General features: G+C 40.1%; 1 protein-coding gene across 1 annotated transcript in view; it reads right to left on the minus strand.

Annotated features, from left to right (window-relative positions):
• Positions 1–256: 256 nt before the first annotated feature.
• LOC106083388 (uncharacterized) overlaps positions 257–23,026 on the minus strand; it is a gene marked incomplete at its 5' end in the record, with an annotated part of 37,654 nt that continues 14,884 nt past the window's right edge. The window contains 2 exons of the mRNA XM_059361582.1: positions 257–1,168; positions 1,234–1,461. Coding sequence (XP_059217565.1) covers positions 356–1,168; positions 1,234–1,461 — 1,041 coding nt within the window. The remainder of the gene's footprint in view (positions 1,169–1,233; positions 1,462–23,026) is intronic.

Genomic DNA, 23,026 nt, shown 5'->3' on the forward strand with positions numbered 1-23,026 from the left:
TCAAGCAAGCCTGGGACCTGTTGGTGAACCCTCAGTCAGTGGCCGGAAAGATTCATTTAAGGTCCGATTTCCATAACAAATTTTTCCACAGCATTTGTTTTTCTCATCCCACTGTGTGCTGTTGCTTATTCGGATCTTCGCGGCAAAATTTGCTTATCTGTAAAGTTTGACAAAAACATACTGATTTTAAATAAAATCGGTAACATTTAAAAATCTATCTTCTAATATTTATTACCAAAAGTCTTAATCACTAAATACTATAAACAACAATTTCATTATGAGCAACATTATAAATAAAACTTAATCTTAAAACAATCATAACGTCATCTTCTACTAACGTCTGCACTTCGCGCTCTTACACCTCAATGACATAAGCATGACGATACTTTCGGCTAGGTTTCGATACTACCACTGGTTTGTGGGGCCGACTAAATTCCGAGCTGGGTGGACGTCTACGAGAGCGCTTGGAATTCGGATGCAGTGCCCCTTTGGGAAAATGTTCTCGGAACGAGGGTGGGCCATTGGCAATGTATTCCTCTTCAAAATCAATTTCCTTATTGAAATTCTCTTTTTCAGCTGTTTTCAGAAGTTTTTGAAATTTCGGACTACTCAGCAGTTGCAGCTTTAGAGCTTCATCCAATAGCTTCTCTTGATCCTTTAAATACTGCTCGATTTGCTTTTTAGAAGCCACCCCATTGAAACGTTCTCGTAGACTGGACTTGACTTGTTTTAGAGATACGTCAGAATTTTCATATGAATCGGCATGCTGTTCGAAAACATCGTAATTCGAGTTCGAATGGTGTTGGCCAATCAGAGATGCTGCTGTAGATTTGGGTGGGGCAATAACATGGAAAGGATCTGCCTCATAGACTTTGGGGAATTTTTGTTTTTTGACAGGTGTGGGAAAGTAATCCGAAGTTCCATGATTTTCCTGGGAACTATCCAGGGAATAGCTACTGCCAATATTTTGAAGAGTGGAGAATTTTGCGCTCTTGGTTGGATATGAGGAGGCCTTGACCTTCTTAGGCACAGTTATGGGATGTTGTACGCGTATGTGAGTGCCTATGGTATATTCACGACTATCGTGTTCTTTGCCCAAAAATGGATGGCGTGCCTCATTCGAATACTCACCCGATGAGTAACGTTCTGAAGAAGCATCTTCCTCTTCCTGTAAGGAAATATTAAGAAGAATAGTTTATGCCTTTAATCAGAATTTCTATCATCAAATCTCACCGAGTTGTATCCTTTGTATGCTTTTTTGACATATTTAGAGGACTTATGTTTGGATTCTTCATTAATCAAATCACTCTTGTAGGTTAGAGGCACAAATCCGCTTCTCTGATGATGATAGTAGTGAGAACTGGGACTTGCCGCTGCTGAACTAAAATAGCTTCTGCTAAACGATGAGGCCTGGGCTTCAATCTGTGTTGCCAAGCTACCCAACAATAGTGTGAAAAGTATCTGTAAGAATGGACAAATTAAAAGAAAAATTTTTATTATTTGGATTAACATGATTCCTTAAGAGATCTAGAAAAACCAAAACTGATTTTACGTATGCGAACTCTAAATTTTCCAGTTCCCTCTGGTATTTGTTTTGCAAGCTCTCCCCTGAGGCCCAGTCTAAGATGGTGTTTCAATTCAAAAATACGTTCTACAAAGATTTAATGACTGTCTGAGGAGATATTTATGTCTATACACTATATCTCAGCTACTCCACCGCTTCTTTAATTGCAGGAATCTCCTCATGGCTACGGACACACGCTTAACCAAAGAGAAATCGCACTTATCCTTAGGACTTTGGTCGCCATGTCCCAGATCATGGCGTTCTCAGTGCCGCTGAGATGCTCCAACAAGCTATCATTTGGATTCGGTTGAGTATAGATGTGGATTTTGTAAGTGATAACACAACACCATATAGAAAGACTCTTAAACTTCGGTAAGTTGTGCTGCCCCAGTGTGGTCTCGTCAGCTATGTGACACGCAGTGGAATAATATTCAGATCTGTCATACCGCTTTTCGAACTGCGACGGTCTGTCTCCTCAGTTTTTATGTGGACCACCTCCATCAGGAGACAGAGATCCTGCTCGTGCGAAGACTTAACTACATGCCGTGCAAGCAATACCTCCTGGGCTATTATCGCCGGGACCATATACATCATCATCTTGTGGATATGTATCCACCGCCCAGAACCCTTAACCCATTAGTGCATAAAGTTGTTGTTTTTTTAGAACTAAATGGCGACTTGGGAATGTTAGAAACCAAGCAACGGTTCTGATTGGTTTTGACTTAGCATAATCCAGTCTTATCTTGGTCTTCCTTCATCTCAAATGTGGACACATATCTCCACACGGTGTCACCTGGTTAGCTTCCTTTAACATCCGTTAGTGAGCCAAAATGTGCCACGAGTTCACCTGTAGAACGATAAAAAAGATGGGTTGGGGTGTCGGGTTAGTAGCCCATCATGCGGAAAACTTGAAGAAAGGACTATGAAACAAGTAAAAGCGTGATAAGTTCGGCCAGGCCGAACCTTCGGAACCCAACTCCATGGTGGGTTCCTAATTTAGTTGAAGGACATAATATTATTCTACATACTAAACTTCTGTCAACTTCGCCAAATCGGACAAACATTTCGGCATGTAAGGAATCAAGAAGTCAAATCGGTTAATATGGGACTAAAGAAGTCATATCGGTTTATATATGTGAGCTGTATTTGCCACAATTGTTGAAAGTCATAACAGAACACTACAGGCTTAATTTTAGCCAAATCGGACAACAATTGAGGCTTGTAAGCGAAAGGTCCGTTTTATATGGGAGCTATATCTATATATTGGGTTGCCTAAAAAGTAATTGCGGATTTTTTAAAAGAAAGTAAATGCATTTTTAATAAAACTTAGAATGAACTTTAATCAAATATATAATTGCCATTTTGTTGGATAACCTTTTGCCATCTTCCTGGCAAATTTAGTATTCCACGCTCATAGAACTTCTGGCCTTCATCTGCAAAAAACTGAACCAAGTGCGATTTTATAGCCTCATCATTGCCGAAAGTTTTACCATTTAAGGAGTTCTGCAAAGATCGAAATAAATGGTAGCCTGATGGTGCAAGGTCAGGGCTATATGGTGGATGCATCAAAAGTTCCCAGCCAAGCTCACTCAGTTTTTGGCGAGTGACCAAAGATGTGTGCGGTCTAGCGTTGTCCTGGTGGAATATGACACCTTTATGATTGACCAATTCTGGTCGCTTCTCCTTGATGGCTGTATTCAATTTATCCGAATTAACCGTTTGGTTCCTTGGAAGCAGCTCAAAATATACCACACCCTTCCAATCCCACCCACCAACGCCGACTATATTACTACTATATTACCGACAATTACTTTTTGGGCAACCCAATATAAATAGATTAACGTAGAAGCAATTTCAATCCACAGACCGAAAAAACCAACTTTAATAAAGTCTGTTGGAAGTCATGAGAGAAATCATTGTACAAAATTTTTTCCTAATTGAATGAAAATTGCACCCTCTATAGGAGCAATGCATCTTAAAGGATATATATTTAGTGTAGGTTCCCTTATTATACCCACCACCGAAGGATGCGGATATATTAATTTTGTCATTCCGCTCGCAACACATCGAAGTATCCATTTCCGACCCTATAAAGTGTATATATTATTGATCGTAGTAAAAATCTAAGACGATCTAGCCATGTCCGTCCTCTCTGTCTGTTGAAATCACGCTACATTCTTTAAAAATTAAGATATTAAGCTGAAATTTTGCACAGGTCCTTTTTTATTTGTCCATAAGCAGTTTATGTTCGATGATGGGTCATACCGGCCTATAACTTGATATAGCCCACATATAGACCGATTTGCAGGTTTAAGGTGGAGATCACCATAGCGCAGAGGTTAGCATGTCCGCCTATGACGATAAACGCCTGGGTTCGAATACTGGCGAGACCATCAGAAAAATTTTCAGCGATGGTTATCTCCACCTAATGCTGGCAACGTTTGTGAGGTACTATGCCATGTATTGTAAAAACTTCTCCTCAAAAGAGGTGTCGCACTGCGGCACGCCTTTCGGAATCAGCCATAGAAAGGAGGCCCATTATCATTGAGCTTAAACTTGAATAGGACTGCATTCATTGATATGTGAGAAGTTTGCCCCTGTTCGTTAACGGAATGTTTATGGGCAAATTTGCGAATTTTGCCGATTTATGGTCTTAGGCCCATAAAAGCCACATTTATTATCCGATTTTGCTGAAATTTGAGACAGTGAGTTGTGTAAGAGCACTCGGTATCCTACTTCAATTCAATTTCTCAAATCGGTACAGATTTGGACATAGCTTCCATATAGACCCATTTCTCGATTTAAGGTTTTGGGCCCAGAAAAGGCGCATTATTGTCCAATTTCGCTGAAATTTGGAACAGTAAGTTGTGTTAGGCCCTTCTACATATTTTTATACCCTCCACCATAGGATGGGGAAATACTAATTTCATCATTCCGTTTGTAACACCACGAAATATGCGTCTAAGAGTGCCTAGTACGGTCCAAATCGGTCTATAACCTGATATAGCTCCCATATAAACCTATCTCCCGATTTGTCATCTTGAGCCTCTGGAAGCCGTAGTTATTATCCGATTTGGCTGAAAATTTGCAAAGAGTGTTCTGATACGACTTCGAACATCCAAAGTAAGCACTGTCCAAAATAGGTCTATAACGTGATATAGCTTCCAGATATCGCGATAAGTCTTCTTCACCCCCTACACGCAAAAAAAAACATTTTGGAAAGGTTTACTACAAACAAAATACTTTTATCACAAAGTTTTATTGTAACCGTGTAACGTTTTGCTTCAACATATCAAACGTTACCCGTAAACGTAGTATTATTGAACATAACTAACTTTGTTTATTGTAAACCCTTTAGCAGCTTCGTCGACGGATTTTGCTTTTGTCGTAAAGTGCTTCGATAGCCGCAAACGATTATCCGAGTACTGAACCAACAATTATTCTCTGAGTCTCTCCTACTAGAGAGAAAGGATGAGTATTTGAGCGTATAGACCAGTGTTTGGCAAAAATACTCCCTCTATTGCACATTACTTTGTACGTACACAAGAAAATAATCCCAAGCAGACCCATAGGCTAGCAAATAATTGCAATTGTGTGCTCGTCGCTAGTATAGACACATCCTCACACACAACATATTTCCTTTTTTGTTTTGAATCAACAAAGAGCAGTCAAAATATTGAGCAACTCCGACGAGTGCGGATGGTAAACACGGAAAATTAAAAATTTTAAACTTTCGGTTCAAAATGCTGGTATGACCAATGGCAAATATCATTAGAACAAAACACAAAGGGCTGCCAGGAACAAGAAAGCACAACAAGATTTTCTATGGCACATAGAATAACAAATACAGGAGATCATAATACAAAACCATAATGGAGTTGCAAATCCCGAATAATATGTTTTATGAAAGGCATTGTCAGGGTAAAGAAAAACTTTATATATGTCACAAATTCTTGCAAGAATTTATCGCAAATCTTTATTTATCGTTCTTTTATCGTAAACAAACCCCAGCGTTTTTCAGAAAAGAAATTTACTTGGCTAAAATTCCCTTTATATCAAACGAATTATTTTTGTACACTGATAGAAAAATAACGGTACTCTGCCAACACCGCCTGGTATTATTTTGTTCGCGCTATTGGCAAAGATTTTTAATACCATTTTTGGTTTTTGGTTTTGGTTCATTAGTGTTTGGAATAACCAATAACGGCCTGGTACTAAAACCAATAACAGATTGGTACTAAAACCAATACCAGTTCGGTAATAAGGCTGGTACCAAGCGGTACTAATCATTTTATGGTTCATTCAAACCACCCTGTATTGTTTTTGTTCCATCCGGTGCTGCTTTACCATAAATACTGTATGGTACTAAAATGAGCACGTTTTCTCTGGGTGTAGGAGCTTACATTTTTAATAAGTTCTTGGTTAAAATGAGAAAAATCGTAGAAAATTGAGAACAATTGAAAAAATTCGGCGAAATTGGTCCATGGTGTGATCATTTAAATTTTATTTCGTCACTGCCATTGTCTTTAAAAATTTGCCAAATTATAGATTGCGGTTTTAATTATACCACTATTCCCCATTTGTGCTTTGTCTTAAATTTTATTTTCGGCTAAATCGAAATAAAGGTGCAACAATAGAGGGCAAGTGCATAAAAACAATGACAATTCAGTTTCGGTTCAAGCTCATGCCACCATTGTTCATTAATTTGCAATTTTATTTGCTAGTAATCAAAAAGGCAATAATTATGTTTATTGCCATTGTATGAACAAACAACATTTTGTTAACCTTTTTGTTTGAAATTTGTTGCTTATCATGCATGAAAGAGGCATATGTGAGCCTTTAATGTAACAGTTCTGCTGGTTTGACAGCTTCACCTCAAAATATTTCATCCACATTCAATGTCATTGATTAAACTCACCATTGAATATAAACAAACATATCTGAATTGAGGCTGATTTAAAACTGCAGAATTAAATGTGGGCGAGCGCTTAGGTGCGATATAGGCTAATGAAGCGATATTTTTTAGACCTAGATTAAATAAAGGCTTACAATTGTAGCTTTTTATGCCAATCACAATAGGATGTCATTGCGTTTGTAAAATCTCGAAATGAAAGCCCAATACCCCATAAAAATATATAAAGGGTGATTTTTTAAGAGCTATAGGAAAGTTTTTCGAAAAAGAACATAAAATTCAGAAAATACATGGAATCTTTATTTGAATCGATAGTATGGTCCATATAATTTAATGTTTGAAGATTATTTCATGAAAATGTTGATCGTGACTGCTCCTCAAATGGTCAATCCGCTTAGTCCAATTTTGGCATACTCTTTCCAACATTTCGGCCGGTATCTCACAAATAAATGCTTCAATGTTGTCTTCCAATGCGTCAATTAAAGCGAGTTTGTCTGTATAGATATGAGCTTTAACATAGTGCCACAAACAATAGTTTAAAGGCGTTAAATCGCACGATCTGGGCAGACAATTGACCAGTCCCGAACATGAAATAAGATGTTCACCGAATTCGCCTCTTGTTGAACCCACATGTCATGCAAGTCAAGCTCTTAAATGTTGGGTAAAAAAAGTTGGATATCATCTCACGGTAGCTCTCACCATTCACAGTTATCCTTCGATTCGCTTTATCTTTGAAGAAGTACGGTCCAATGATACCACCAGCCCATAAACCGCACCAAACTGTGACTTTTTCCGAATACATTGGTAGCTCTTGCAATTCTTCTGGCTGATCTTCACTTCAAAATCGACAATTCTGCTTATTTACGTACCCATTGAGCCAAAAATGAGCTTTGTCGCTCAATGAAAGAAACGCGCAATGAACTTTCTTAACGGAGCACGCATTTTGATAATAAAATTCAATAATTTACAAGCGTTGTTCGTTTGTAAGACAATTCATAGTATAATTCATAATTATTCATAATTATATTAGATCGAACTGAAGGTGTTTGACAATGAAACAAGCCACGAAACGTGTGTAAGCTGTTTAAACCAGTTTTGACAAAAAGATAAAAGCTAAAAAATCACCCTTTATTTTCAAGTCAAAAAGTTGGCTCGCATTTTATAGAGTTACAATAAGACTACAAAAAATCGGGTCATATAAGGAAATTGCGCTTTCCTTTAAAATTCCTTCGAAGCCAACATTTTGTAAAAATTGCTACCAGAAATGTCTAAACCGCGATAATAATGCCCAACCACTAATTTTGTCGATTTCTGTCACGAATACATTCAATTTGGGGACTTTGGCAGATTCTGCCCCATTGGGGCTTTCGTTTGAAAGCCACTTTTCTGTGTTAGTATTTTTTAGATATACCCGAAATGTGTCCTTTAAATTATTTACCAAATTTTTATTCTGTTTTGTGGCTATTTGACACGACACGCTTTTTGTGTCGAATTCTGTTCCTTTAGAGCTTTCTTTGGATATCAAATTTTCCATAGTCCCCCAAAATTACCTGAGAATTTTTTATACCCTCCACCTAACTAATTTCGTCATTCTGTTTGTAACTACTCGAAATATTCGTCTGAGACCCCATAAAGTATATATATTCTTGATCGTCGCGACATTTTATGTTGATCTAGCCATGTCGGTCCGTCTGTCCGTCCGTCCGTCTGTCTGTCGAAAGCACGCTAACTTCCGCTTGAAATTTTGCACAAATACTTTTTATTAGTGTAGGTCGGTTGGTATTGTAAATGGGCCATATCGGTCCATGTTTTGATATAGCTGTCATATAAACCGATCTTGGGTCTTGACTTCTAGAGCCTCTAGAAGGCGCAATTCTTATCCGATTGGAATGAAATTTTGCACGACGTGTTTTGTTATGATATCCAACAACTGTGCTAAGTATGATTCAATTCGGTTCATAACCTGATATAGCTGTCATATAAACCGATCTGGGATCTTGAGCCTCTAGAGGTCGCAATTATTATCCGATTTGCCTGAAATTTTGTACAACGGATCCTCTCATGACCATCAACATACGTGTTTATTATGGTCTGAATCGGTCTATAGCCCGATACAGCTCCCATATAAATCGATCTCTCTATTTTACTTCTTGAGCCCTCAAAGGGCGCAATTCTTATTCGAATTGGATGACATTTTACACAGGTCTCCAACGTATAATTTAATTGTGGTCTAAACCGGATCATATCTTGATATCGCTCTAAGAGCAGAGCAAATCTTTTCTTATATAATTTTTTGCTTAAGAAGAGATGTCGGGAAAAGAACTCGACAAATGCGCTCCATGGTGGAGGGTATAAAAGATTCGGCCCGGCCGAACTTAGCACGCTTTCACTTGTTTTTATCTGATGCTGGCCTGAAATTTGCCCGAATGGAATTAAAAGGTGGATCCCACTTAATTGGTTTTTTTATGCAGCTGCGGATAATATGTGGTAATAGCGCATTCCCTTAGTTTTCCGTCGTTGCCAAAATTATGTACAAATTCCTACCAGAAATGTCCAAACCGTGGCACTAATGCCCAACTAGAAAATTTAAAATATCTCAATTGCTGTAACGAATTTGGACAATTTGAGGGCATTCGCGGATTCTGCTCCCTTGGGTCTTTCTTTTAAAAATCACTTTTCTGTGTTAATATTTTTCAGAGTCGTTCGAAATTCGGCCCCCAAATTTTGTCAAACAGTCGGGTCAAATTTTATGGAAAATTTTATATTTAAGCTACCAAAAAGCGGATCATACGAGGGAATTGCTCTTTCCCTTCACTTTCCATCGATGTCAAGTTTTTAAAAAATATTCCAACCAGAAATGTTAAAACCGCGGCACCAATCATAACCACTTAATTTAAAATGTCTCGATTTCTGTAACGAATTCGCTGAACTTCTTTACATTGGCCACTTTTCTGTGTTAATATTTATTAAAAATGCCTGAAATGTGCCCTTTAAATTTTTTACCAAATTTGAATTCCTATTTGTGGCTCTATGAATGCTTCTGTGTAAAAACTATCCAAAAACTATTATTGTGACAAATTCTGCTCCCTTGGATCTTTCTTTCGATATCAAATTTTTCAAAATCCACCCAAAATTGCCACAGATATATTGATTTTAATTTTTTGTTTCAATGTCACCCATGGTTCATGTTTCGGCTGAAATCACTTTAACTAATAACTTCAACTTCACACCCTTAAATAGAAGAATCCTTCGATGACAAGACGTACACTTTGGCGGTATGCATTGACATCGAAGGGGCTTTTAACAATATGCGAACCGACACACCTATCCAATCCTTAGACCAGACCGGGCGGTCCAGGTCCTTGGAGACTGGATAAAATATAGATTGTGGATCCCATGACATAAATATAAAGGAGAAAGTGGCACAGGGGGCATTTTATCGGCACTCCTATAGATGACCACCATAAATAACTTATTATAATGCTGACTGAGGAGGGATTTGAACCGGTATGCTACGCTTCTTAGAGATAAGAATCCGAAACAGCTGTGCAGAAGGACCGTAAGGGTCTTGCTGATGGCATATGACTGCGCTAGACCTAGGGGTCTCAAAAGACTGAAATCAGCCTGATCACGAGAAAGACGAAGGTGGGCCAATTCGAAGCAGCACGTTTGCTCAATAGAACGATTTCGATATCTGACAAGGTCAATACTTAAGAGTGATTTGGGACCCGAAAGTATCACATTCAGGAGCGAACTGAGAAGGCTCACAGCTTTTGGGCACTATGTGGTCGAACCGTAAGCTCGAAATGGGGCCTGAAACCGAGGATAGTCCACTGGCTCTAAAGGACCATGATTAGACCAATACTTACTTAAGCCTAGTAGTTTAGTGGACTGCGATTGAGAATAAGTACAACGTAAGGATAATACAACAGTTTCAGAGAACATGTTGTATTGGCATAGGCGAAGCGATGAGGCCCACGCCGACTAGGGCACTGGTGACTATTCTAGATATCCGACCCATAGACACTTATGGTGATGAAAGAATCGATAGAGGATAGCAGCAGGTCACACCACTGCGGCATAATAAAGGCATCGATAGGAAACGCGGACGGATTTAAAGTGGTTTCCGATCGGATACTTGAGATGACATTTGGGGTCGAGTGCGAGATACTGCTGCCAGAGTCAGTCTTGTATTGACGGAACACTGGTATTATCATCTGGGAGATTATACAGATGAATGAAGAACCCAGAGACTGAGATCCGTTTTCGACTGCCTGACCATAATACGATCCTGCGGACAGAGATTAGGGCAATCACGGAATGCGTGAGGTGGTGTAGTGTTCACGCGATTACGTCGAGTGTGGACATCTTTACGGACAGTATACTGACCATCTGGCCATCAGGGCAATAACAACCAGGACGGTTATGCCACGAATAGTCTTGGAGTGCAAGAAAGAGATTAACGGCTTCTCTGAGTATGGCACAATCCCCATCGTTTGAGTGCCGCGTCATAGCGGAGTAAGGGGGAATGAAAGAGCAGACGAATTTGCAGTGAAGGCCAGAGGAATGCCGTCAATAAACTTGGTTAACCCGAAGCTTTTCGGGTCGACGCAGTCCGAGTTATGGTCGTGGTCGACGAAAGCGCATGTAACACTGTAGAACAGCGAAACGGTCCTATGTCATTGCCCCATTGCTCCCCATCCTATGGTGGTAGGATTTTAAGTAGGACATTAAGTACGACCGGACCGAACTTTGGACACCCACCACCTTGGATGTATATTAGGGTGGGGCCATTAGTGTGGAAGGAAAAAAATCTTAATGAGCCCTTCACGTTTCTGTTTCTTGGGACCAACATGTACGGGACCAACAACTATAATTGGGAGGTCGCTATAAATTGCAGCTACATATATCCAAATATATACTGATCGGAATTCTATTTGACATGAATGTCGAGGAACCTAACAAAACGTACTGTTCCAAATTTCAACAAAATCTGGAAAAAACGATGACTATGTGGACATACGACTATTTATCGGCAGATCGATCTATATGGAGGCAATATTAACAGAGTCTAATATAGCTCATCTTCTTAACTTAATTTGCCTATGGTCTATGGAAAAAAGAATCTGTGCAAAGTTCCAGCACAATATCTTTATTTTTAAAGACTGTAACGTGATTACAACAGATAGACGGACGGACAAGGCTAGATCGTCTTACAATTCTACGACGATCAAAAATGAAAATTTGCCTATGAACATACCATTGCGGAACCGGGTCAAACTTTTCGAATTCAAGTTTTAATCTCAATGATATGGGACCTGCTTTTATTGCCGAGTCCAAACGGGGAGCCGCAGTGCAACAAATCTTTGGGAAGAATGTTTGTACCTCATAAATATTGCCAGCATCAGGAGGGGCTTACCACCACTGAAAATTTTTTCCTAGATGTTCTCGCCAGGATTCGAACTCAGGCGCTCAGCGTCATAGGCGAACTTTCTATCCTTCTACGACGATCAAGAATATATATTCCTTATAGGGTCGTAAATGGATATTTCGAGGTGTTGTAAAAAGATTGTCTATATTAGTATACCCCCCATCATATGTTGGTGGTTATAGAATCTACTACCCAGTGTTGTGAAAATCCTATGGATTAGAATCCTCAATCTCCTAGCTCTTATATAGAGCAAGAACATAACGTCGATAGAAATGGACATGCGAAGAGATAGCAAATAAATTTGTTCTCGGACCTCGTATATTGGCAAATGAAAATGTTTTTGGGAATAGAGCATGAGTCCTGTAGTCAAATTTGGAGCCTACATCGTGGTCAAGTCTCGGAATATACTAAAGTCTCTGTGTTAGGCTCACGAAGATGCAAACTTATCCATGAACATTCGTTTTAAGAACAGTGCTATCAATGAGTGCTGTCCCGTTAAAGTTAAAACTTAATGATAATCACAAGGGTTCGGCCGAGTCCAAACGGCATGCAGGGCAACACCGCTTCGAGGAGAAGTTGTTAAATGGTTGAATACTTGGCATATGTCGCCAGAATAAGGACAAGATAACCACCGCTAAAAATTTATGTTCCCCCAGGATTCGAACCCAGCCGTTTAACGCCATAGGCGGACTTTCTTATCTCTATACTAAGAGGGCCTCATGCCCATCCAAATGGCAGATGTCTATGGAATTATTCACTTTATTAGTTAGATTAGCCAAATTATTGATCACACCTCTTTCGAAATAATTTTGAAACTTTCTTGGATAATGAAACGAAGACAAAAATATCTGTATTCATGAATTTTGAATAAACTTTTCATATTTCACATGTTGATCTATGTTTTAATTGGCTAAGCACATCTTCGAAAATTGTATGGTTTCAATCATTTCTTCACATTAGTATGCAAAAATCCTTGGCATAGTTCACCACTCTTGGCTTTTCAACATTTCAACGTTAATGAAGTGTTTCAAAATTGCAAGCCCACATTTAGAATTTACTTACATCAATCATTGTGTCGACGATGTTTAGGCACACAAAAGCAAACGCTGCCAAACGAAACTTTATGGAGACTCTTGAGGCAGCTCCAAAATATACACTGGGAAAAAAAATTACAGTTCTTTGCAGCACATTGATCTACTTTGTTTGAGATTTAGGCCTGAATTTAAAATAAATTCAAAAATTATGCTTAGACACTTTGAGTTCGTTTTAGTTGGTTTAGCTTTGATAGTTTTACGATTTTTCTTTTTTTGATTTGCTTGGTTGTTACCCGCACGTTGTCTTAGCAGAAACTGAAAGCTGTGGCATCGACAACAATGGTTTTATGCCAACTTCCTCCTCCTAATGCCATGTAAACACCAAAGACCAAGCACCTCCAATCCGTCCAAATCAAACAACAGCAGAGCGAGTCAACTGAGTAGTAGTCAGTGCAAATCAACATCAACAGCAAAAACAATCTGCCACAATCATTGAATGTGGTGTAGTGGCTTTTGCTGTGTTCACGGCTCGTTTTCTAAGTGGTTCACACTCTTCTGCATCCATCCTAGTGGGGAGAAAGATGATGTTGCATCAACATCTGCAACCATCCCCATCTATCTACATCTTTCCATATGATTCGCGTTTATTGTTAACTGAAATATCATCGTTTCGGAAATTGCCACAAATTTTAACCATTAAACTAAAATGCAACAACAAATTGGTAACATTTGCATTCGCTCTATCCATCCTCATTTACAAAACCCCATATCCTCCGAAAAGCCAAAGCCATTGAGGAAGCCAAATTTTGCATCTTGATATTCATATTCCATGTGGCTGATGCACACAAAAACTGGTGGTCTTAATGATATGAAAAAGAAATGCTAATTACATTGCTATCCAAGGAGTTATGAATGGAGAGCTCATTTTAATATTCGGCAGAGAAATGTAAAATTAAATTGTTTTACACTCTATTCGGCTAACTAGAGATTCAATTGCCTGTACGTATCACTTGGATAATGAACAGTGATGCGAAATAATGGCAACTAGCAATAATTGTTGCAATCAGGCCAACAAACAATTACAGATTGTACAAATGCAATTATTATTCCAGGCTTATGATGAGAAGAAACATTTTCAATGCATAATAAACGGGCTAAAGGAAAACAATGGTGTTATCAAAGTTCATAAATTTCCACAAAAGCAAGTCTTTCAAGCACTGTCAAAAAAAATTTAATGAAAACGTAAATTTTTTTACCATTACTAGCTGACCCGGGCCCGCTGCGCTGCGCCTTCTTTTACTTTATATGGAACAAAAGTTTCCTTGGAATATTTATTTTCGGCAATTAAAGACCTTATAGTGAAATACCATGCTAGCTTGACTAACAGTTTAAATGCCTTTATCTGAATCCCATATGATCTTTATTGGTCTACGAATTTAAGTTTGGATGTAAGGTATACTCCACTCTTAAAATACTTCATTTCAGCCCGATATTCCCATGATTTCTGATTTAGTGGTGTTTTCGGGGGAGAGGTTATCCCACAGAAACTTGGCCCTGATAAAATATCAGCATCGTGCTCTTCTCTCAAATACCATTTATTTAAACCCCATATTGCCATTGGCTTAAGAGGAATTTACAGGATGAGGCGTCCCCCAAACACATGGCCCCAAAATAGATTATCAAATTCGTTTTCTAATTTCAAATACCTTTGATTTGAGCCACAAATTGGCATGGTCGAAAATTTTTTTCCCTTTGGGGGTGTTTTGGGAAAGGGGTATGCCCTAAATACATGGTCCTACATTTGGATATAAAATTCGTATTATACTCCCAAATACCTCTATTTGAGCCCCATATTGCGATGGCCAGTAAAAAATTGCTGTTTGTGGGGTATTTTGGGAAAGGAGTAGACCCCCAGAAAATTGGCCCCGAAAGTGGGTATCAATTGTTGCTCTACCCCCCAATACCTTTCATTTAAGCTCCACATTGTCATGGTCGGTAAATGTGCCCGATTAAGGGGTGTTTTGGGGATTGGGGTGGTCCCCAAACCCCTAAGTTCGGAAAATATATCAGCAACGTGTTCTATTCTCATATATCTATATATCATTTATTTGAACCCCATATTGCCATTGCCTTCAAAATTGGATATCAAAATGTTTTCTAATCTCATTTAAACTCCTTATTGCAAAAGTCAGTAAATATGTCCGGTTTGGGGTATTGGCTCTAAAAACTATGAATATTTAGTTCCACTCTCTATAAGACCCAAATTGTCTTGGTGAGCAAATACGTCCTATTTGGGGGTTGTTTTGGTGGTGGAAAGTCCGCTAGACAGTTGGCTCCTAATGTTGATATCAGATACGTGGTCTACTCCCACATACCTTTAATTTGAACCCCATATTTCCTAGTCGGCAAACATGACCGGCTTGGGGGGTGTTTTGGGGGTTGGGCGGCCACTCAGTAAGTTGGCCTTGAAAATATATATCGGATTCGTGTTCCACTCTAAAAAACCTCTTATTTGAGCCTCATATTGCAAAAGTCAGAAAATACTTACTATTTGGGTGGTGGTGTGGGAGTGGCGTGGCCCCATAGACACTATTCCCGAATATTGATATCAAATTCGTGCTTTACTCCCAAGGACCTTTCATTTGAGCCTCATATTGCTATGGTCGTAAATTTGTCCCCTTTGGGGGATGTTTTTGGTGAGAGGTCCCAACAGCTGGTCCCATATTTGGATATCAGATTCGTATTCTACATTCAAATATCGAAAAATGTATTACCCTATTTCCACCACGAGGTCATTATGCACGATCTGTGAAAATTTTAAGAAAATCGGTTCAGCCGTTTCTGAGTCTATAAGGAACACACAAACATACAAACAAACAAACAAACCTACAAACAAACACAAATTGATTTTTATATATAAGATACCATCACAAGATATGGAATAAAGTACTAGCGAAATATTGGCATGCGATTTCAAAGTTTATCCACATATTCCCGTCTAGCCCTGTCCGTCCGGTATCATAACAGGACACATAGGACTACGAGCTCACTTATGCAAAATCGGTGTGGGAAGCGGCAGCATGGGTAGAGCATGGGGGGAAGATGATGAGACGTTGTAGCATTTCCAACGTCATTGCCCGGCTTTCGCGGCTAACAAACACCGGCAATTAAATGGGGACACAATACCAGTCATGAACCAACCAGAAAGCGTGGTATGGAAGCCAGATTTAAATTCTCTTTTTCGAGGCGGATCACTGGCTTAGGTGTATGCCCATAGTGGCATGGGGCGGATAGATATCCGCACCCTCTTTTCAACCTAACCTAGGAAGAAGAAAGCCGTACAGAAATCCGACAAAGACCAACTGGATAGGGAACATATGCAGAGGCTTGGGTCCCCTAGGGGTTCCATATCTAATGTAATGGGATTTGTTGCAGAGTGGCTGAACGAAGCCTTACCAAGGCATGCCCAGAAAGGTACCTCCACATAAAATGAACTAATCGTTGTGGACATTGGAGTTAAAGGTACTGTGGAATGAAACCAAGAAACTATTTAACACAGCGATAAGAGAGTACACGGCAGAGGGCTGGAATGAATATCGTGGGGCCCAGGGCAGGTTCAAAAGGGAAACGAGGAGAGCGCAGATGATTTTCTAGGCAAAATTCTGCGAAGAATTGAAAGGATTATCGGAGGCATCTAGGTTGCTCAAAGTGTTATCTATGGATCCCAGCACGCCAAGCTTTGTGAGGAGAGTACAAGGTACTACTAACACCGAGAGCAATCAGAAAACGGTGGAACCACTGATAGAGTATGCGATGGCGACCTTCGTGGATGGTGATGTTATTAAACTAACTAAATTACCCTTGAACATTCCACTAAGGAATAGGTTTAAACCTCCAACTGTGGTCCACGGCTCTATTACTAGAACTGGCAAACTATCGCTGGCACTATCGATATTGACAAGATAAAATAAGCGATCCGACAGTGAAATTATTCTTTTAGATACATTGCGCCTATAGATGGCGCAATTATCACCCGATTGGGTTTACATTTTGTACAATGATTTCTCTCATGACTTCCAACGATTTTATTAAATTTGGTTTTGTTCGGTCATTGGGCATTGACCTATTTTCGTTGAATATAGATAATGGGAAATTAACGTAGTTCCTATACTGTCGATATTTATTATTCAAAATATCGAAAATATCGAATTTTGCGGTTATCGATAGTTTCCTAGCTCTATCTCTTACATGTGTATAGGTTTCATTTGAAGTTAAATTTCCCGTCCACCAAAACAGCCAGATATTCTGCTCTTCTATAGGTTCTCCCAAAGAGACAGGTGTCGTTGTTGGGTTCATGTATCTCCTGCAGAAAAGAGTTACTTCTTTCTGTCCTATACGGATTTACGCCTAGACCACTTTCGCCAGCCCAATTCGCTGTCGCACGTAGGCCTTGCTGGATATTGAGGGAGCATCTGACAATGTAGAGATAGTGTCGATAATCGCCAATGTGGACTGATTGTATTCTACGCAGCAGGATTATCAACGCGAACTCGAGCGATAGTGTGGTCAAAAGGCGGGTGACAAAAGAAACACCATGGGGTACGGAGGATCTCAGACCACCCTGCACCGAGACGATTCGAGATGGGATCTTTGGTTACTCCAGTTCCCTAGAAAAGGAGTGGCAGGCGGATGCCATGTTTGACGAAGATGAAATCTCGGTCTACACAGATGACTCAAAGATGGAGTCTGGAACGGTATTGGGGTCTACTTTGAGGCATACGACATTGGTATGTTTATAAGACTACCAGAAGAATGCGATCTTTCAGGCAGTGGTCTGTGCCATTACTGCAGTCGCAAATGAAATTCTGAAAAGCAAGTCAAGGTCGAAATATTTCATTAGTGTTTGAACTGCCTATATATTCACCAGGTTCACGACATAGCGCCAACTTCAGTTTACGGGAATCCAAAACGAAGACGAAAAAGACGTCGTTCATGTATGCATGCCACTTGTTGATCTACTAAACATATTAGAGGGGCTGGCCAGTGGGGCGACGGTGACGAAATGTCAGGGCTCATGGCAGACATTCTGGCTTGCCATTAACTGGAAGCGCACATAGGAACTGATGGCCTTTAATAAGAAGTCACTGAAACGTATGACGGTAGTTACGACCGGTTACTATACGATAAGTCATATGACCGCGGAGCTGTCTTGCCGGATTTTTCCGATCTCGGTTATATCTCAGATGTGTCTCTAGGATATCACCCCAAAAAGGTGGAAAGGACGGAATGGTTTCGACCGCGGATGATAAGGAGACACTCAGGTGAGCGTGAAACGATGCTCCGGGGATGCACCTACGTGTAGGCGTGCTGAATGAAAACATGATCTAGCCAACCAAATCGTTGCATATTGATACGCTTAACAGTATGTGGTTCAAAAACATACTGTTAAGCGTGTCAATATACAATAACTGGAGCGATCGTGTTTCTGGATCGCTCCTCAGGATTTTTTCTCCACAGCGTAGTAGATACTTTTTTTACACGGAAATTTTATAGCTAGATCAGTATTACCCTCTAAGTGGTTAGTGGGCTTTGTCTGTTTTCGGTAGAGCGGCAGATATAAACAACAGGAGTAGGCTCAGAATGGACTCTAAAGACCCAACGGTGGTGCGATGGTGATATCAGGCCGTAGCATATAGTCCCATATGTGGTCCCAGTTCACACGCAGTACACACCTCCAGCACGTTGACATCAATCCTAGCCCTATAGGAATTGATAAGGCTGCATCTGCCGAAATGCAGTTGAGCCAGAACTATTATGGTTTGGCGAAGGAGGTTAACTCCATCAGGTGATATGGGTGGCGTTTGGTCTTCAAGAACGAACGCTTCCGCTACCATATTCTCGTGAATACAATTTAGCGCTGAACCTCTAGCTCTATATCATGTAGATCTAGCCGGACGTCTCTGGGCGTTGGATGCCTATCCACAAGTTCGTGATTTGGATGGCTGCAGCGATAACAGCCCAGTAGATACTGCTTAGACAGCAAGTACTTGTAGGATCTCAGTCTGCGCAAGGAGGTGATTTACATGAAAACTGAGGAAACAGCCCGTCGCGGTTCAGCCGGTTCAGCATTCTGTCAGCTGGTGAATCCGCACTGACGCTACATACTTTACCACTGACCGGCCAATTGCTTTGTATGTAGTCAACAAGGTTTCCATTGTCAGACCAAGTAATACTTTGGATTCTGACTTCTACCTCTGATTTTGTCACAGATGACAGCAGAATGCGCGATGGACCTGCAAAGGCTGTCAAATGTGACACCAAGCATTTTGGAATGGTTGTTGGTCGCAATCGCTATAGACTTTCACATACATCTGCTGACATTCTTCCGCTGTCCATGTGGTGAATGAATGAAGAATGTGACTGAAGATTTGTTTACGGCCTTCTTGCCCCTAAATTACATATATTTACGACTGACGACCACACAAAAATATTTCGCGATCCAATGTCTCATGCTTGGCTATAGAGTCGTTAGACGATGTTCTCAAAAGTCATGGTATGGCTGATCGTATCGAAAGTCTTCGTTAGGTCCAAGGCAACAAAGGCCGACCCATGACACCGCAAAAGCAGTTACCGTGCTATGCATGAAATCTATGTTGGGCAAATTAAAATACTCCAAAGAGGCTCAGGAAGAGTAGTAACTCGTCTACTGGTAAGAGAAGGATAATCGGTCAGAACGTTTTTCCCCCGCTCGAGGTCTTTTAGTCAAAGCAAAAAAAACTTACTAACCGTCATTGAGCAAAACTTCGAGCAGATATCCGTAACATCAATTAAAAAAAGCGACTAAAAAAGTCGATTAAATAATTCCTGATCTCTAATTGAAGAAAAATGGCCCTAGGTCAATGATCAAAAAATTTTGGAATATTACAATGCAAGTGCCGAAATTTGTATTCCCTCATACTAGGAGTATTTTTATATTCTCCACCATAGGGTGGGGGTATGCTAATTTCGTCATTCTGTTTGTAACTACCCGAAATATTCGTCTGAGACCACGTAAGTATATATATTCTTGATCGTCATGACATTTTATGTCGATCTAGCTATGTCCGTCCGTCCGTCTGTCTGTCGAAAGCACGCTAACTTTCGAAGGAGTAAAGCTGGACCCTTGAGATTTTGCACAAATTCTTCTTGTTAGTGTAGGTCGGTTGGGATTGTAAATGGGCCATATCGGTCCATGTTTTGATACAGCTACCATATAAACCGATCTTGGATCTTGACTTTTTGAGTCACTAGAGGGCGCAATTCTTATTCGATTTGCCTGAAATTTTGCAGATTTTGCAGAAATTCTGCCGTATAATCTTGAATTTCGACTTCTTGAGCCACTAGAGCGAGCAATTCTTATCCGATTTGGCTTATCTTATTAGTGTAGGTCGGTTGGGATTGTAAATGGGCCATATCGGTTCAAGTTTTGATATAGCTACCATATAAACCAATCTTGGATCTTGACTTCTTGAGTCACTAGAGGGCGCAATTCTTATTCGATTAGCCTGGACGTGTTTTGTTATGATTTCCAATAACTGTGCTAAGAATGGTTGTAATCGGTCCATAACCTGGTATAGCTGTCATATAAACCGATCTGAGTTCTTGATTTTTGAGCTTCTAGATGGCGCAATTCCTATCCGATTTGACTAAAATTTTGCATGGCGTGTTTTGTCATGATTTCCAATAACTGTGCCGAATATGGTTCATATTAGTCTATAACCTGATATAGCTGCCATATAAACCGATCTGGGATCTTGACTTCTTGAGCCTCTGGAGGTCGTAATTATTATCCGATTTGTCTGAAATTTTGTACGACAAATCCCTCATGACCATCTACATACGTGTTTATTATGGTATGGATCGATCTATAGCCTGATACAGCTCCCATATAAACTGATCTCTCTATTTTACTTCTTGAGCCCCCAAAAGGCGCAATTCTTATTCGAATTGGCTGAAGTTGTACACAGGCCTCCAACATATAATTTAATTATGGTCCGAATCGGACCATAACTTGATATCACTCTAATAGCAGAGCAAATATTTTCTTTTATCCTTTTTTTGCCTAAGAAGAGATGCCGGGAAAAGAACTCGACAAATGCGATCCATGGTGGAGGGTATATAAGATTCGGCCCGGCCGAACTTAGCACGCTTTTATTTGTTAAATCTAATTTTTTTTCGCCATTTTCTTCAAATCACTCCACAGTGCTCTAGTTTTTTGGCAAAGTGAAGGCCAAGAAATATTGGTCGATAACAAAAGGCGTAACATTAAATGTAACAAACTCTGACGACCGGTCGCAGTCAAAAATCCGACAACAACCAACAACCAGTATATGGCATTCATGCATTCCGCCATAAATATTTGCAGCTATCGCATATAATGGGGGAGGGAGGTATCTTTAATACAACTACTACTAGTCTATCCATAAATATAAACGTAGCCAGTAATTGCTGCTGCAACGATGGCAACGTTGTAAAAAAATCAGTTTTGTAACATGAAAAATGTTGGAAATGCTGCCAGCAGCCGTAGCCGGTGGCACTCTGCGGCAGTTTCTTGATCAAGTTATTCCTCTGTTGGTTGCACTATTCGATCTACTGTTTGCTGCTAGTGCCACTACCGTTTTTCTATTAATTTTTTGCCCAAGGAGGCTCATGTCATCATAACTTAATTCAAAAACTAGAGTTCAGGTTCAGCGCCAGGAAGTAAAGCGGCACAAGTAGCAACAACTATGGCAGTAGTTTTGATTGCAAAAAAGACAAAATGCAGCTGCAACATATGGATGCCGCAGTGGAAAGAAATGAATTTTAGCCATTCGCTTGGATGATTACTTCTCAGTCAGCCTAGCTGCTGAACTGCCTTAGTAAGAAGGTAGCTTCTCAAGCGATCTCTATTGAGGCTTGCTGTTTCGTTTAGGAAATACATTTGAAAATTGCATAGTCCCCCTTCTTTGATTATCTAAGATTTGCAGAAATACTACTGAACAATCCATCGTATAAGGTAACATTCAATGTTATGAAATTTGGACTACAAATTAAATTTAAGCCGAAAATATGTACGGCATTTCTTTCGAGTTCGATGTTTCCCAGTAGGTTTTGGAAGTAACATATCCTTTCAAGCATAGCCAGTTAGTACTTTGAAGGCATGGATAAATTATGTCAGTGTGTTTTAGGATACATAATGCAGATGCATGAAGACTATAAATACAATAAAGTAAGCATAAAATTGAAAATCTTGCAATGCTAATTATAATTACCTACTTGCGCATATGGCATATGACTGGGCTAGACCCAGAGGTCTCAATGTTAACGCAGAGAAGACGGAAATATGCCTGTCCACGGGGAAGACGAAGTTGGGCCAATTTATCGCACCCAGTTTCCTCAATAACACGATTTCGATATCTGACAAGTTCAAATACGTAGGAGTAATCTTGGATGGGAAACCTAATTGGAAGCGTCACTTTCAGGAGCGTACTGAGAAGGCTCACAGATGTTGGGCACTATGTAGACGGGCCGTAGGCTCGAAATGGGGCCTGAATCCGAGGATAGTCCACAGGAGCGTGATTAGACCAATACTTACTTACGCCTCAGTAGTTTGGTGGACTGCTATGGAGAAAAAGTGCAACATAAGAGCCATACAACAGGTTCAGAGAACATGATGTCTTGCCATAGGCGGTGCGATGAGTGGTCCTCATCGCTCCCACTAGGGCACTGGAGACTATTCTAGATATCCGACCCATTGACATACAGATTAAGTATGAGGAAGCCACAGCAGCTATGAGACTTAAGGCGATGGGAGAATGGATTGAGGATGGGAGCAGCTCATACCATCGCGGTATAATCAAGGCGACGATAATAAACCTGGAAGGAAGGGAAGAGGTTTCCGATCGGATACCTGAGATGAACCTTGAAGTCAAGTGCGAGGCACTGCTGCCATCAGCACAGTCTTGGATTGACGGTGCCCTAGTATTGCCATCTGGAAGATCATGTTACATGGATGGATCAAAGCTAGAGGGCAGAGTGGGCCTGGGGGTCTACATTGAGAACCCAGG

The sequence above is a fragment of the Stomoxys calcitrans genome, chromosome 2, assembly GCF_963082655.1.
Source record: "Stomoxys calcitrans chromosome 2, idStoCalc2.1, whole genome shotgun sequence".
Lineage (NCBI taxonomy): Eukaryota > Metazoa > Arthropoda > Insecta > Diptera > Muscidae > Stomoxys > Stomoxys calcitrans.